General features: G+C 34.0%; 1 protein-coding gene across 1 annotated transcript in view; it reads right to left on the bottom strand.

Annotated features, from left to right (window-relative positions):
- Nucleotides 1-5964: 5964 nt before the first annotated feature.
- LOC143253719 (homeobox protein cut-like) overlaps nt 5965-17961 on the bottom strand; it is a 101969-nt gene continuing 89972 nt past the window's right edge. Inside the window, exons 11-12 of the mRNA XM_076508007.1 lie at nt 14253-14433; nt 5965-12030 (exon numbers count right to left, since the gene is read on the bottom strand). Of these exons, the coding sequence (XP_076364122.1) occupies nt 10799-12030; nt 14253-14433 (1413 nt within the window). The 3' untranslated portion in view covers nt 5965-10798. The remainder of the gene's footprint in view (nt 12031-14252; nt 14434-17961) is intronic.

Raw genomic sequence — 17961 nt, 5'->3', positions numbered from 1 at the left:
TAATTAGCTAAGACTTGGCATGGCCAGGTGGTTAGGGTGCTCAACTCATAATCTGAGGGTTGCGAGTTCAAATCCTTGCCACACCAAACATACTCGGTCTTTCAGCCATGGGAGCATTATAGTGTTTCAGTCAATCCCACTATTTATTGGTAAAAGAATAGCCAAAGAGTTGGCAGTGGGTAGTGATAACTAGCTGCCTTCCCTTTAGTCTTACACTACTAAAGTAGGGATGGCTAGCACAGTTAGCCCTCGTGTAGTTTTGTGTCAAATTCAATACAAACAAACTTTGTAAGTAACTGTAGGAAACTTAGCTACTATACATTTACTTTTAAACTTCATATTCATGGAGGTGTTTATTTTATTTTATTTTAAAAGTAACAACACCACATAAGTGAAGCAGATTTAATGAATGATGTAACCAATTTTTCTTTTATGGTTCCTCCTTTTCCACAGTTAATTGATGTTACAAATTACCTTTTACCAAAGTTTCTGCTAACCTTCTTGAACCCTTAAACAGTAGGAATGTTGTAGGTAGCAGCATCAGTTGATGACAGCTGCTTTTTAAGGGTTAAAGCATCGTTGGTCACTCACAATTCTACATCATAAGATTCAACATTTTGTACAGGTACTGATTTTAGTCCTTTGCCAATGCTAGAAGTGCTGTTATATAAAAAAAAAAAATCCTTTTATCCCTTTGAGCCAAAATGCATTTATTAAAGTGTGATCTTTACTGTGAACCCATTTTGCATTTACTGAAGTGTTACTTACCTAACTGACACAAGCCTTCTTGTTTTAAACAGATTATCACCTACTTTAATTGGAACACTCAGCACAAATATGATGCTAGTCTTTTACCATACCTTACTACAAGCTGTTTTACTTTTTCAGTAAATACAGTTAAATGTTGAGCACTACCAACAAGTGTATTACAAGTGTTACATGAGTTAGTATCTTACAGTGTTGACTTTTGAGCAAACAAGCAAATAAGCTATTCTCATGATGTTTTGAGTACAATGAATCAAAATATTCATGACTGTTGTTCCTTGTCTATAGCAATAATTTTGTTACATTTAATGCAGAAAATTTATATAGAAACAATAGTTTATCCTTGTACCTAGCTTATGACATATACTGATGCAATATAAACTGTGTGGTCAACATTTTAATAGATCTTGGTCAATTGTTTGATAGATTCTTTTGAATCTTTAATAAGTTTGTTATGCAAACATTTACTACATAACATGCCCTCTAGTATGTTCCTAACATAGCTTGAGAATCTGTTACTGTTGGTAAAACTTTTTTTTTTTTTTGTGAAAAGGTTAACAGTTATGCTGTTTGATTGTTAGACTGATTCTGAATTACCAGTGTTATCCTTGTTGCACACCACTGTTAGGGACAGCCTTGGATCTCTCCTTGTAGGAAGCTAACAATGGGAGTAAGGGTTGAAATTTTTGCTGGGGATAAACATATTCCATCACAGCAAAATCCAATACTTTTATATAGCAAGGTCTATGTTTATCCAGTGAAGACGGGACAGACTAATAACTCTATACGTTGCCACAGATAAAGATTGTATTACTAATATCTGTAACAACGTTATTGCAAAGTTCATCCTAGTGACTTTTGTGTAGTTAGTGTTAGTATATGTGCTCACAATTGGAAATTTTGTATCAAATAATAAAAGCATCATTTAACACTTGGAATTTACTATTTATTTTCTCTACTTCATGACTGAATTTATCAATGATGATGACTTGATCTGTGCTTTACTTAACAGAACATAGTATCATCTGTTCCACTTACAAGTCTAAGAGTCATGCCAGTATTTCTCCTGAACACAACTTTGCAGTCAACCTTTATTACTAAATGTTTTCCCATGCCAGCCATGAGAATAATATTCTCACTGTAATCAGAAAGCTTTCTAGACACTTTTGAATGAAGACATACAGAATAGTCTATCATATCTATAGCTAGCAAACGAATTTCTTCTCCAATAAGAGTTTTAAGCATTTCTTTGTTTAGTTCATCACACAAATGTATGGTGCGTAACAAACACACTGTCTGGCTGGAAGGTCAGAAAGTGGTTTACTACTTTTTTTTTTTTCATTCTTCCACACAGGTCCAGCATGGCCAGAAGGTTAGGGTGCTTGATTTGCAAAGTGAGGGTTGCAGGTTTGAATCCAAACATATTTGCCCTTTCAGCCATGGGGGCATTATAAGTGATGGTCAATCCCACTATTTGTTGGTAAAAGAGTAGCCCAAGAGTTAGCCATGTGTGGTGATGACTAGCTGCCTTCCTTCTAGTCTTACATTGCTAAATTAGGGACGGCTAGTCCAGATAGCCCTCGTGTAGCTTTGTGAAAATTCAAAAACAAATCAAACCCTTAAAGCAGTAGCGATACTTCTGAACATCCCTTGCTTTTCACATTTTTAATTCAAGAGTAGAATCACCAAGAGATCTCTCGATTTTGGCCCAGGAAGGAAAAAGAACTTGTAATGTAGTCTATTGAGAAACATTGAGACTGTAAAGAGGGTTTAGTAAAAGTGGTGAAGTAATTATAATACCATTTCTGTAATGTGGAATGAATTAGATGTGAAATAATATGAATCTAAAGTAAAAACCACAAAATAAAGTTGTGTTAGCACATGTACTTTCATTTCTATACAGAATTCACACCAGTTTTAACAAGTATTCCAGTAAATAATGAGGACAAACATGGCTAGGTGGCTAAGACACTCAACTCGTAATTTGAGGGTCGCGGGTTCGAATCTCTGCTATACCAAACATGCTCACCCTTTCAGCTCTGGGGACGTTATAATGTGACGGTCAATCCCACTATTTTTTGGCAAAAGAGTTGGCGATGGGTGGTGACGACAAACCGCCTTTCCTCTGATTTTTCACTGCTCAATTAGGGATGATTAGCGCAGATAGCCCTCGTGTAACTTTGTGTGAAATTCCAAACAAACCACGTACACTGTCACCATTGAAACACAACATACACTCTTCCATTATCCTGAGATCGTTGGTAGTAAATTCTGGATAGCACAGAAATAAAGCCTTGCTTTTCTTTCTGTCGAATATTTATCTGCAATTCATCATAGGAAAACAATTTCTTCACAAGTTTACAATGCCCAAACATCCAATGTGCTTTTGAGTAACGTCCAATGAGAGAGAAGTATACAATAGACCTTAAAACACTGGTATTAGCTGTGAAAGATTCCTAAAAAATAAATTTCGTCGACCCAACCATCCCTCTTTAGATTCCTCAGTTTGAAGAATCTCATTAAGGCGAAGATGTATGTACATCAAAGCTACATTAGTTACTATGAATATATCGTCAATGATGATTAATGTAACATTACACAACTTTTCATGTACATTTGTCAAGGTATCATTAGACATGGACCGATATTGTATACAGTTTGTTTTACGTTGGGGTCTCGTCTGAAAACATTAAGTCACACATTTTTCAAATTTAGCTAAATCGATAGTTTAACTTCTTTTCTACATAAATTACTCATTTTTACTTTTAAATCTTTAAAGATTAACCTGTAGTAAGTGATTAAAAATAAAAGTATAATTTGTTTTCATTCTATTTCTTCTTACTCTAACCCATAGCATCACCTTTATTTGAAGAGAGTTGACAGTTAGTGCAGTTATCATAAAGGGGAAACTTACGGACTTCCATCATAAGCTTAGCACAACACTAGCATCAGACCAATGTTTGACAGACTCTTTAAGCCAATTTTGCTTGAAAAATGCTTGGTCTGCTTTACCCAAAACCCTAACGAGTCATCGAATGACATCATCTGAACAAGATGCCCCAAGTCTTCATTTACCAGCATCAAAACCGTTTGTTGGGATGTGTTGTTGCTGTAGGATCCTTTAATGAAGGTGTTGCGTCCAAAATGAAGAGTCCTTCAAACAATAAAAATGGCTGCACAGGACTATACACAAGAAAACTGACTAATAAAGGTTGAAAGGAGCAGACAGGGTTTTTTTCTGAGAATGGAAAGCAGGAATTTGTGTCTCGCAGAAATTTCAAAAATGGCTTTTGCAGAAGCTGCTACCAAAAAATAAAAGTATGTTTACGTTTCAGGGGTGCAGTAGATGAGAAAATCAAGTTAGGATGGCTTCTAGTTACTACAATGGGATTTAGATATTTTAAATGTGGTAAATGCACACATTTACTGAAAGTGTAGAAAAGCTTTAACGGGTATTTTCTTAAAAGTTTTCACTGGAGTCACCAATTTAATGGCGTGATAACGTCACCAGTAAAGTTAATATCAGCATTAAATTCAATACATTTGTCGATATTACATTCTTCCATTGCTTGAATTATTTAAAATTCAAAATTCTTTTATGTGTCTAATTATCACTCATGTGAGGATGTTACAATTTGCTGCCAAACCCATTGTTTGTTGGTAAAAGAATAGCCCAAGAGTTGATGGTGGGTGGTGATGACTAGCTGCCTTCTATCTAGTCTTACATTGTTAAATTAGGGTTGGCTAACACAAATATACTTCGTGTAGCTTTGCGCAAAATTAAAAAAAAAATAAGTAAAACTTTCTTAACGGACTGAATTAATTTTAATTTGTTTCTCTTAATATTGTAAGCTGTCCTCTAATATCCCATGTTGCACCAGAAAGGGTATTATATGTCAATAACTTGCTAAATAATCTATTATAAACAAATAAATTGTAGATACGTTTTCCCTGGATCTCTAAAACTTTAAACTAGGTAGAATTTTAGATTTTCAGTTGAGGAGAGAATTATTATAGGTGTTAGCATTTACCAAGTAGATTTGTGGCAGGAACATGAACACTCACTTTGTAAAAAACATTTAAGGATGATACTTCTAACTGCAAACGATTCGAGCTACTAATCTACTGACCCTGCCAACATTATATCCCAATAAACTAGCAGCTTTAATGAATGCTGCAAGTTTCACTTTTTTGTTTATTAGTAAGAATGAAGTTTACTGAAATAATAAAAAGAACTTTTGTAGACTAATACTAACTTTTAAAATTGTTCAACAGTTTTAACTATATTGTTTGGTTTGTTTTGAATTTCACGCAAAGCTCCACGAACGCTATCTGCACCGGCCGTCCCTAATTTAGTAGTATAAGAGTAGAGGGAAGGCGACTGGTCATCATCACCCACTGCCAACTCTTGATGTACTCTTTTACATATGAACAGTGGGATTGATTGTTACATTATGACGCCCCCACAGCTGAAAGGGCGAACATGTTTGGTATGGCGGGGATTCGAAACCGCGGCCTTCAGATTACGACTAGAGTGCCTTAACCACCTGGCCATGCCGGGCCTTCATTATGTTGTTTAAAAAGTTTATTGCTTTTGTCTTTCGACAAAATTTGTAAGCTTTAAATAGTAAAATTCGTGTTTTTAATGTACCGTTGTTGAACATTTATAGCTGGGTTATTCAGAAATTCTTAGTTGAGTTTATATATATATTATTTTTAGATTGTTTGTTTTAGGCTATCTGCGCTGTGTCTACAGCGTTATAATTAGGAGGCCAATGATAAATGGTTTTTTTGGAAATGGACTTCGTTTACAAGTTGAGAGAGAAAATGGTTTAGATATTGGTCGAGACATTATCATGGAACGGATGACAGTTGTAAAATTGTGGTGGTCAGTAAGTTTCGCGAGGGTTAAAAAATTGGTACATGTTTTCCTGTGGTATAGAGGAAAATTTGTTCATCTCTATTCTTTGAACTACGATATTTAAAGTGACTGATAAGTTTACGTTTGTTAAATAAAATATTTCGAAATAAACTTTTCACCGAGTTGACTCAAAAACTGAAATACGAGGGTTGGTGATACAAATCTTTATGGTTTAGTAGCTGATTCCCAAAATATTATATGTATACAGTGGTAATTATTCATTAAAGTTAGGAAGTTTGAGTGTATGTTTCCGATAAAGGAGTGACACATAGTAAACGTTTCTCTGAAGACTGTCCAACTTTATTATATGAAATTGGAATAAAAATATCAGTGTGAATTTGAATATCAAACGCCCAGCCACGCAGGTTCTGGAGTTTATGACAATAATTGAGGAAAAAGGCTTAAGTTACCACAACTGGATTTCTTTGTTTCTTTCACTTATTGAAAGTACATGATCAACTTAGAACTAAAGAGATAATGAAATGGATATTTTCGTGCAAGACCGAGAAAACTTGAACAGACACTTACAGAAAAACACACACACCTCAAAAACTGACAAATGTGGTTTAAATTTTGAAAAGGCAACAATTGTCCTAAAACAATTGGCAGTTCATACAATGATAATATTATCACATCTGAATAAATTGAATAGTAACAATACATAATTCATCGTATCCGAACATGAATTACAAGGTATTAAAAAAGGGTAGTTTTGAACAGACCTACCTCACTTCACCGGTACACCATAATCACATTGTATGATACATATAATCAAAACACATTTTGTTGTAGGAGCAGTTTACTTTTGGTAACTATATACTTAAACAATTAACTTTCCAGTGAATCTACATAATGCCAAACGTCCAATAACTTCGTCGATTCTAAATCAATAACTTAAAACTACCCCGCTACGACACGTATTCTTTCGGAGTCTGCTACAAGTCCACTGTCTCTACTGTACACACTGTTGAGCCTCGGTAATCTTTCTTTTTGTCACCCGTACAAGAAGGAAACACATAACACAATGCGTTTTATGCTCAAAGGTTTGAACAAAACGCCTCACATCACCTCACAAAGTGAAAAAAAGAGTTTTAACAAAGAGCTAGCAATATATAATTAATACAATGGAAAAGGAAAAACCTCAAATCTTAAAAATATTGCAAATTAGGGATGACAAATATTTAAATTATTAGAAAAAAGTTCCCGTAAGAGTAAAAAACAAACAAACTAGAAGACATAGTATACAACTGAATCAACGACAATAAATTAAAAAAGGTAAGAAGTGCGTATTTTATATTTGACGTCATCGTTTCATCTACGTGTATACAACTTCCTATGCCTTACGATTGTTAATTTTTTGCATATTTTTGAAATTGAAAACGAAAAGTTACAATACGAATATCACTACAGAAAATGTACAATATGTTTGAAATACTATATTGTGATGACAACAAATGGGTTTCTTAATGAAAATTAACAAGGGAATATCTTTATTAGAGGTTTGGTTACAGGTTTCCCTTATCCATCTGAGCAATCTTATTTTCTGAACATCTAGAAACTTTTACGATCGTTATGCTTGAGCTATTTATTGATGCTCGAAGTAGGTTTCACACTAATAATTCATTACAGTGTAGAAAAATTAATAATACTTAAAGTTAAAAACAACATTATTTGAGATGATGAATTTCTTAAGCCAGACAGAGGTGCCGCTAAGTGCCTAAATTTTCGGGGCTAGGGTCCTTCTGCACGTAAATTTACGGCATTATAGTAAGGTGTAGTAAGGGACACGACGCCATTGTTTAACGCTGCTTCTGAAGCCACATAACTCTGTCAAGAGCTCAATTTCAGGAAACATTTAAACGGAAGTAATAAATGATAAAAAAGAAATAGTATATGTTGATAAGTTAAATATATACTATGCCCCATGCCCAATATAACAAGAAAAACTATGACACAAAATGCTGTACGTATTCAGTTGTCGTTGAAACTACGTGTACAAGGGCCTGAGAAGACGAACGATTTCTAGCTGAATACCTTACCTTGAAAAGCTATCCGTTATGTAATTTTTTTTTTCTCTTTATAGCCATACTTAACGACAGATTATCGGTTTACCAAAAGAAGTTGTGATTATGAAATAATCGTACATTTGTTAGTTAACAAATACTTATACCAAACTACACGGTAATATTTTCTAATAGCTCTGTTTGAAATAAAAATTTTACTTTTTTCAATTTCTTACATCCAGTGATGTGCTATTATGTCAGACGACTTACATTTGGTCGAAGTAGAAAGTAAGGGTTAAAGATCTAGGTGTAAGACTGACGAAACTATTGCTCAACTTAAGTATTATAAGAAATATAAATATCTTGAGATGCTTACGTTTATGGTTTGGAAGTTACGACCATTACGCCTGTGAATGCCAAGTAATCCGTGTCACAGTCAGTTTGGTTACAGTTGATAGTGCAAAATTACTTTTTTAAAACTAAATTTAAATGTAATACCAACACAATCTGTGTAAATATTTTTCAGTATTGTGTTGCTGTGTGAAAGTTAAGATTTATAAAAGTTGTTTTATGTGAACAAAGTTGTGTTTACATATATAAAAATCATGTGCAGTGGAAAAAATTAAGCTAGACGTCAACAGGAAGCTATGAATTTTTGTAAAAAACAAAAAAAAATATTTTAGATCGTTTTGATAACTATGCTTTTACATTAAATTCCCTAAACTGTAATATAATCAACTAACTCTGAACTTAATAATGAAGCACTTATCATTACGATATTTATGGTGTTATCAAAAGTATGTAATATAGTGAAATCGCACTCTAATAATCAGGTGACACTATATAATAACTTATAGTGTTAGTAAATTACATGGCCACAACTCAATGTTTAGGAGGTGAAACACTCGTACAAAACAGCTTCGAAAATTAAATAACTAAATGGAATGAGTAAAACCAATTTAGTTTGTATTCTGCCAGTTCATTCACAAATGTATACACACTGATAGCAAATTAAAATACTGAACCTGTAAATAGATTTTTTGTAATTCCCTTAATGGCTCAGTGGTATGTTTGCGGATTCACACCGCTATAAACCGGGTTTCGATATCTGTGATGGGCAGAGCAGAGACAGCCCCTTGTGTAGCTTTGTGCTTAAAATACAAACATATATTTATCCTTAGACATTTTTGATGCTGTTGTAAAAGCTATTGTACAGATAACTAAGAATTTTTTTTATGTTTTGTGGTATAAGTTTTAAAACAAGAATCAACAGAGCAACATTTTGGGCCTCTAAAATTGTCACTTTTCATATTAGAGAAAATAACCAGTATATCTTATAGCATTACTGTTACACTTTGTTCTATGCTTATCTCTGAAAATTTATTTACATGTAGGAAAAAAAATCACTTGCAATATTGGCTTTTATTTTTAAAATAGACAAAACTTATCTCAAAAGTAAACAATAAAATAAATGTATTTTCCGTTCACCCAAAGTGAAGAGTGATATAAAAACTTCTATGCTATTAAGTTAATTTGAACTAAACTAGTAGCAAGCTTAACATTACAGATATTGGCCTCTCTCATTATTTTTAATTAAAATAACTAAAAACGATTCTTTATACAAATTTCTGTGAAATTTGAATTGATTAAACATAGGTGAAGAGTAACATCTGTATTTTGTTTTCGTAAAAATATTCACCTTATGATATCTTTATCTCATAATACTTTAAATATTAAAATAAAAAATAGTAAAACTGCTTTCTTGTTCTAATGGTATTTTTCATTATGTCAGGTATGTTTAAACTTATGTGACAAATATCTGTTGGTTGAAAACTGAATCAAGTTCCTGGTTTGGACAAGCATTGAGGAAATGTATTTAGTCTTTCAAAGGTGAAATGTAACAACAATAAGAAAGCACCTATTCACATGAAAGGGGTATTATTACAAATAACATGAAGTTTTAAAGTTCACCAAATAATGCAGATAGCATTATTTAAATATAGGTTTAAATTCGAAATTTTTGAGGAGTTTAAGAAGAATTTACTAAATATTAAGAAAACACATATATATATATAAAACAGTCAAGCTAAAGGACCAGGTCTAAAAAGCCTGTTTCTGGACTAGAGTTATGATGTCATGCACCTCCAAATATTTCAGGGCACCATTTATCTGGATAAACCAGAACCCAGGTTATTTTTTTTATATAATGGTAAATCTTAGTTAAGATGAAATAGTGCTAGTCACTGGTTTCTTTGATTGGCCTCCATTATAATTCAGAAAGGCATTATTAGAAGAATGAAAATAATATGGTAACCTTTTAATGATAAATAGTGTTTATGTACCTGCAATCCATATGTATAAAAGAAATTACACAAAAGTGATAAAAAAGTAAAATCACTGCATGCTTCTTTACCTACAAATTCCTCAGTTGCGAGAAAACAAAATGAAAATAGTTAAAAAAAAATTAAAATTGTACCCATCTAATTCTAAACATAATTTGACTTAACTATATACAGTTCAAAATACTTCCAGTTAAGACACAGAGAACTGAATATGTTTAGTGACTACGCTGAGCATCACATGCAAAAATCCTTTCAACTAATCACACAGTTATGAGACATCATTTTTACTTATGTGAACACTGACAAATAAAGCCTAATTTCTAGAAGACCACTTTGTGGTTATTAGACTCTAGATGGCAACTATACTGAATACACAAGCCTTCCCTGGCTGCAACAAGAAGGCTATAATGGCATTATCACATTGTATTTGCATGTCTCTTGGAACTGCTCTTACTGCTGATGTTAAATCTATTTATTTCATGTCCAGTTAAGCCTAAAGTTATTTCCCACTATTTTATAGTTCAGGTTTAATATCTCTAAGGCCACTTGCAAGCCAAGATGTGTTAAACACAAAATAAACAGTCACTAAAAGTGTAAATCATTCCCTGCTCCATGAATACCACTCTCTTTCTGTGTTTACATCACATTGCATTCTTTAGACAAATCTAAATAAATCATTATCCCTTTCTTTTACTTTTTCTAAGTAAAATCTAAGTTACTTCATTAAAATGCCCATCTGCCCTGGAGTCTTATGTTTATGTTTCTTATCACGTTTCATTATTATTGTGTTCTTTTTCTGTCTCTTCATCAACATCCCAACCCTCCTCCTGATCTTTTAAACACCTTTCAAGCCTTTCAATATTATACTTTCTGTCAATTTTGATATCTTCCCTTATTTCTTTATTTTCAAATCCTATTGATGCTTGTATGTTCATAGAATGTACTATGTTATTCTTTCTTGTAGTTTCCCTCTTGCTTCTTGGGTTTATTTCATGTTCATCTGGAGCTGGAGCTGGCTCAATCCGTACTGTGTTTTCCTTAGGCATGCACAAATCAAAGTTTCCAGTTTGAAGAACACAAACCCCATTTATAATCTCCTTATTCTTTTTACTTTTTGGTTCTATACCATTATCTTCACTTTCACTGTAGAGGTCGCTATCAGGAGACAACTCCAGCCCTGGGTCCACCCACTGTGGCATGGCAGGCTTCCTTCGTTTACTGCTGCTAGATGGGTCTGTTGTTTTTTGTAAACTTGTTTGTCTCTGATGTGTATCATATGTAGAAAAGAACAGAGGCTGGTCATCTGTGGATTCCCTGTCACTACTTTCTGATAAGCCTCGTTCAAAGGAATAACTTGAATCTTCATTTTGCTCACTGTTTGAATGATCATCGTTTCCAGCACTTGCAGTTTCAGAGGTAGAGTTAGGTTCAGAATAATTGTTACCTCTATGGGGAAAACGTTGACTAGAAATACTCAGGTCCAAAGTATATGAATCATCATGGGTGGAAAGTGCTGAACTGTTTAGATTATTGGAGCATATTTTTTGGGTTTTATTACTGCTTTTTTCCTGTGTCAGTTCTGCAAGCCGGTGATTCAGAATCATTCGAAACTGTACAGGATCAAACTTTGTACCATCTTTCATTCCTGATGAATGTGCTGAAGGTATTTTGCCTACTCCAATCTCATTGGATAGGTAATCATTGCAGTTAGTAACAGGTTGCTGTTTGAGACGCATACGGTGATTATGAAACCAATTGGTTATTGTTCGGACTGATAAATTGAGCTCATTTGCTAAAAACTCAATTGTGGCTGTACTTGGATATGGATCCATGGAGAAAACTAAACGGAGTGCTTCCTTTTGCTCTTCAGAGAACAAGAATCGTGATTTCTTGGCTGAAAGATATGGCGAAGGTGGAGGAAAAGCATAGTTATAGGTGTGGTTTTCATAAGTCGACCAATGGAACTCGACATCTGAATGATTTCTTTTTCTTTTATTTGCTAAAAATGAAAGCAGTACTGATCAAGCAGGTTGATATTTGATACATAAACAGTTCATAGAAAGTGTAAGATCTCAATAGATAAAATAATTAAATATTTAGCAATCAGCAAAAAGGTTTTTATAATCAGAAACAACATCATATTCCTAAAAGTTGATAATATTTTATATTATTTATGGTACATATAACAATCACATTCTTCCTTTTTTTACTAGAATACTGGGCTAGATAATATTTCCCCAAGGGGTTTGAAGAATGTTAATGATTGGGTATGTGAACCACTTGCTGATATTTTTTGTAAGTCCTTGAACTGTGGGAAGGTGCAAGAGGATTTGGATTTGGTTAATTTCACTCCTCTTAAAGGGAGGTGATAAAAATTGTCATAGTAATTACAGACTCATTAACTTATTAGACATATCAGTTGTGGAAAAAAATTAAGGAAACTGTTAACAATACTTTGTAGAGTCATTTGAAAAAGTATAGAATTTTATTGGATAGTCAGCATAGAAAATCTAAGTCACTAAGGGAAAATCTATCCTTGCAAATATTTTAACATTCTTTGAAAAGTTTACTGCTTATGTAGATGAGGGTAAGGGTGTAGACTTGGTGTATCTGTATTTTCAAAATGCATTTAACAAGGTGCCACATAAAAGGCTTGTAAAAGAAAATTATAAATCTGGGGCATAAGTTAGCAAATTGAAAAGTGGTTTGGTAGAAGAAAGCAGACAGGTGGTAAATACATAGATAGCTAAAAAACTGTGGCCTGGCAGGCTGTATTCATACCAGTATTATACTTCAAGAGAAAACAAATAGGAACCTGGTCTGAAAAGGGGCCCAATTAGCTTTAGCTGACTGTTAAGTCTTCCCCAGATGGCAAAGGGTTGTTACAAATGGAGTTAGTCAAACTGGATATAATGTTATAAGTGAAGTGATTATGTCAGAACTCAGTCTTAAGACCTTTGCTGTTTCTGATTGTTGTATTTTTGTTGTTGTAACATATTCTATCTTTGAGATAGTTCTTTTGGGTTGCTTGGTAATGATACTGCAAAGTCCAGTTTACTTAGTGATGACAAGTGAGCAACATATATCAGATATTTATGACAACGTTTTGGTAATACCAGGTGGTACAAACAAAACCTGGCATTATGTTTATACATTTCATGGGTGTTGCTGAATGTGATAAGGATGATGCTGATTTACAAAAGGATTTACATCATGTAATGAGTTGAGCAAATACGTGGAAGATGGGCTTTAATTATAATAAATGTGAGATAATGCATGTGGGTTATCATAATTTGATTTATAAGTACAATTTGGAAGGGAATAACCTTAATAGTGTCATGAATGAAAAGGATCTTGATGTAATGTTTGATCAGTCTTTGAAGTCATCTAAGCAGTGTACTGTTGCTATTGGTAGGGCAAATAAGATTCTAGGTCGTATTTACAAAAATGTTGAATATAAGTCTAAAAATGTTATAATTTCATTGTATAGATTACTGGTTAGGCCACATTTGGAGTATTGTGTTCAGTGTTGGGCTTTGTACCTAAGAAAGGACACTGAATTCGTGAAAATGGTTAATATAAGAGTTACTAGAATGTGGTTGGGATGGAGGGGTTGTCATATGAGGAGAGGTTGAAATTTCTCAAATCTTTTCTCCGAAAAAATGAAGAGTTAAGGGCGATCTGATTGGGATTTTTATTATTGTAAAAGGAATTGGTAATGATGATGCACCATCCTTTTTTTTTTAATTTAACAGTGAGAACAGTAAGACTAGAGGACACAAATATTAATTTTGGCAAAGTAAGAGTCATCTTCAGCTAAGACAATTTTATTTTTCTAACAGAATTGTTGGCTTTGAAAATGGTTTGCTTTCAGATGTTTTGAGGCAGTAAATTGAAGTCAGTTTAAGAGAAAATTTGGTAAGTATATGAATGATAAGGGTTGGGTTTAAGATTTTTTTTCAAATAATAGTTTTAGTTTAGAAGATGGGACAGCTTAAATGGACCAATAAGTCTCATGTTGTCTCAAAACATTATGCTATGCAAAGAGTACATAAATTGATTTTGAACATTTAGTTTGTTTCATGTTTCTTTCAAACTATTGATCTTATTTGGTGAACAAATATCTGAACTATTGAGCCATGCATCATTAGTATCTATGAATTGAGATAAATTTCATATTAATTTTTGTACCAATTAATTTGTACTGAAAATATTTTTTACCTCCTCTCCTTTGATTTTTAATAGACTGCAACTTTTCTACATTTTTTGGGTCATTTAACCACAACTGCATTCGAATGAAAGGCTCTCTTCCCTTAATACTGAGCATGTGCCATGGTTTCGGTTTTGATAACAATTCACTGACTGACCCCTGTGATAGTCCTAGCACCAGCTCACCAAAAATCTGAAATAAGATTAAATATTATAATATTAAAACAAATTAACAGTTTCTCTTATTGTGTAATCTATATTTGATAAAAATGGGGAGAATATTTTTATGAAATGTTAATGCGTTATTTTTCTTAAATACATTTAGAAAAGGTATGGTGAAAAATATAAGATTGGAGTAATATAAACCAGATATGACTGGCAATATTTCGGCAAAACTAGGCAATATAAACAAAACCTGGCATTACGATTCAATGCATTTATGACATGAAAAAATTGCAGGTTTTCTCTGTTGATGAAGCATGACTGAATACTTATAGAATTACACATACTACTTGAAACTACAGTACTTTTGAACAACTAAACATTCTTATATCAGTTTATTTACTTTGTTTCATTCTCTGTCCATTATCCAGAAGATTAAATGAATATATAAACTTATACTATTTATTCTAGGAGATATATGTGTATTTGGTAACAATCTCAAGATTGAGACACTAAAATTTAGTGATAAGTTGTAATAGGTATAACAAATAAATAAAGAGGCCTATCACAAACTTACAATTATTTTATGAGATTTTGTAAGGAAACTGTACTAATGTTGTTAAACTGTAACAATTAATAGTAGATATTTTTAATGGAAAATTTATAAGTGATATTTTTGCACTTGTTGTTTTACTAGCTGTAAATATGTGTTACAGTTCCTGAGGGCCCGGCATGGCCTAGCGCGTAAGGCGTGCGACTCGTAATCCGAGGGTCGCGGGTTCGCGCCCGCGTCGCGCTAAACATGCTCGCCCTCCCAGCCGTGGGGGTGTATAATGTGACGGTCAATCCCACTATTCGTTGGTAAAAGAGTAGCCCAAGAGTTGGCGGTGGGTGGTGATGACTAGCTGCCTTCCCTCTAGTCTTACACTGCTAAATTAGGGACGGCTAGCACAGATAGCCCTCGAGTAGCTTTGTGCGAAATTCCCAAACAAACAAAACAAACAAACAAACAGTTCCTAAGGGTGCATATGAAAAACGTATTTTGAAAGAAAAAAACAAAACTGGTGACACAAAATAGATTAAATCTCTCACCAAACAAAAAAATTGTTTTATGGATTCTCATCTCATGATATCAAGCAAATAATTTTGATATCCTTTGCAATCTTTCTGCCACCTGTAATGTAGATATTTTGTTTCCTAAGTCTGGTAATATTAATTACAGTTTGTAAAATAATACTAAATGACCATTTATTGACTTTAATTATGCGCCAAAACAATTATATAGTCAGTTGCTAACAGTCTGGGTATTTATATTTAATTAGTTGTATCTATACGAGGACTGTTAAAAAAAATACGCGGACTGACGTCATAAAACAGAATGTACTTTATTCAGAAGTTATAGGTCTGGGTCCCCTTCAAAGTACTCTCCTCCCCAACGCACACACTTATCCCAATGGTGTTTCCACTTGTTGAAACAGTCCTGGTACGCTTCTTTTGTAATGTCCTCCAGCTCCTTCGTCGCATTTGCCTTAATCTCGGGAATCGTCTCAAATCTTCTTCCTTTCAAGGGTCTTTTGAGTTTGGGGAACAAGAAAAAATCGCAAGGAGCAAGGTCAGGTGAGTAGGGATGTGGGGAAGAACAGTGATCGAGTGTTTGGCCAAAAACTCACGAGTTCTGAGGCACAAATTTCGCAGCAACGCGGTGCATCTTCAATTTTTGGGTCAAAATCTCGTAACAAGATCCAACTGATATCCCACACTCTTCAGCAAGCTCCCTGACAGTCAGACGTCGATTTGTCCGCACCAGGGTGTTGATTTTGTCGACGTGTGGGTCGTCAGTTGACGTGGAAGGACGTCCAGGACGCTCATCATCTTCAATTGACTGTCGACCATCCTTAAAACGTTCATGCCACTTGAAACATGCCGTATGATTCATAGCAACATCACCGTAAGCCGTGTTAAGCATAGCAAAAATTTTTAAGTCGCAGATTTTCCAAGTTTAACACAAAATTTCACAGCAAGTCGTTGCTCCTTCAGGTCATTCATTCTGAAATCCGCCAAACGAAAAAATCGCACTTCACTTAAAACCGCGTAGCTAATACACAAATAAAAATATCTACAATCGGGAAATGGCATCGTAATCAGCTGAGCTGTGCGAACCTAGCGACACCAAGCGGATTCCCCTGGAACCAACTGGAGCCGCGCAATTCAAACAGTCCGCGAATTTTTTGAACAGACCTCGTACTGTTGTGACTAGGCAGGTTTTTTTGAATTACTTGATAAAAATAATGTTAAGTCCAGTTTATGTAACAATAATAAATCAGTTTATTTTCTTTGTAATATTTGCTACTGGATACATTCACGTTGACATGAGTTTTAGGCCTGAGTTCGAATGCAATGTCCAAAAGAGAATAGCTCACTAATGGTACACCTAACTCTCATACACACACACACACAAAATTCCACAGCTAATTCAATTATTGGGGAAAAGCACTTACCAAAACTATTACCACTGTTATGAAACACCAAACACTTCAGTGAATGCTCACTAAATTCATGTATACTGACTGCTCTTCTTTATAATTTATTCAAGTTTCTCCAAATTCCATAAAACGTATAGAATATTATATGATCATGAACTTTTTAGACATTCTGACACTACTTTTATGCATTTTCTAGATATAACATCTTAATCATTATTAGAGGCCCTGTTTACCAAACAACTAAATTATAACATTGAAAATATAACTTACAACACTGACCCTTTCCTGGATTGCAAAGCTCCTTGCAAAAATCATAATGCACAAATATAACATTACCCTGACTCTTTCATTCACTAAGTCTTTTGTGTGGTTTTCTCTTTTGAGGTCAATGGTATATAGACAGACTTTTCTATTGTTCTGTATTTTTATTAGCTGTCTTGTTTCTGAGGGAGTTCCTCCAAAGTAAGTGGTCACATAAATTCATTGGTGGTTGTATCCTTGGGAGTGGTCTTAATGGGGTTCTTGTGCTCCACAGCAGGTTGACTTTCTGCCTACAAATTATTCTCTGCAGTTATTCAGTTAGCTACTTTCTCACCAACATTGCTCCATAGATAATCACAGAGGATAACCTGTATTTTGGATGCCTGTTTTTCTGGATTCAATAAACCAAATAATTCATTATTTTCAGTACAACATACAGCCCTGGCCATCACCTGCTTAACCTTGGATTTCTTCTGGTCCTGTGGCTAGGACTCTATGGCCATATCATACCAATTTAATGACATTCAGTATTATTGACATTAATATCATAGTAACTTTTCATTTTGTTATTAAGTAATTTAATCTTTTTTTTTTTTTTTTTTTCCTGAGTAAAGTCATGTATGACATCTTTATTCCTTGGATGTAAGAAAGCTCTTCCAACCATCAAACCCTAAAGATATACTGAAGTGTTTGGTTCCATTACATCCCAGTCACCAGATGTTGGTATATTCTTAATAATAACAACTAAGATCAGCGTTTTGCTTCTTGAGACTGGAAGTTGAAGACTGTGAAGTTACTGAATTTTGTCTAACCTC

Source organism: Tachypleus tridentatus, chromosome 6, assembly GCF_004210375.1.
Source record: "Tachypleus tridentatus isolate NWPU-2018 chromosome 6, ASM421037v1, whole genome shotgun sequence".
Taxonomy (NCBI): Eukaryota; Metazoa; Arthropoda; class Merostomata; order Xiphosura; family Limulidae; genus Tachypleus; species Tachypleus tridentatus.
This window is presented reverse-complemented; position numbering and strand designations above follow the sequence as displayed.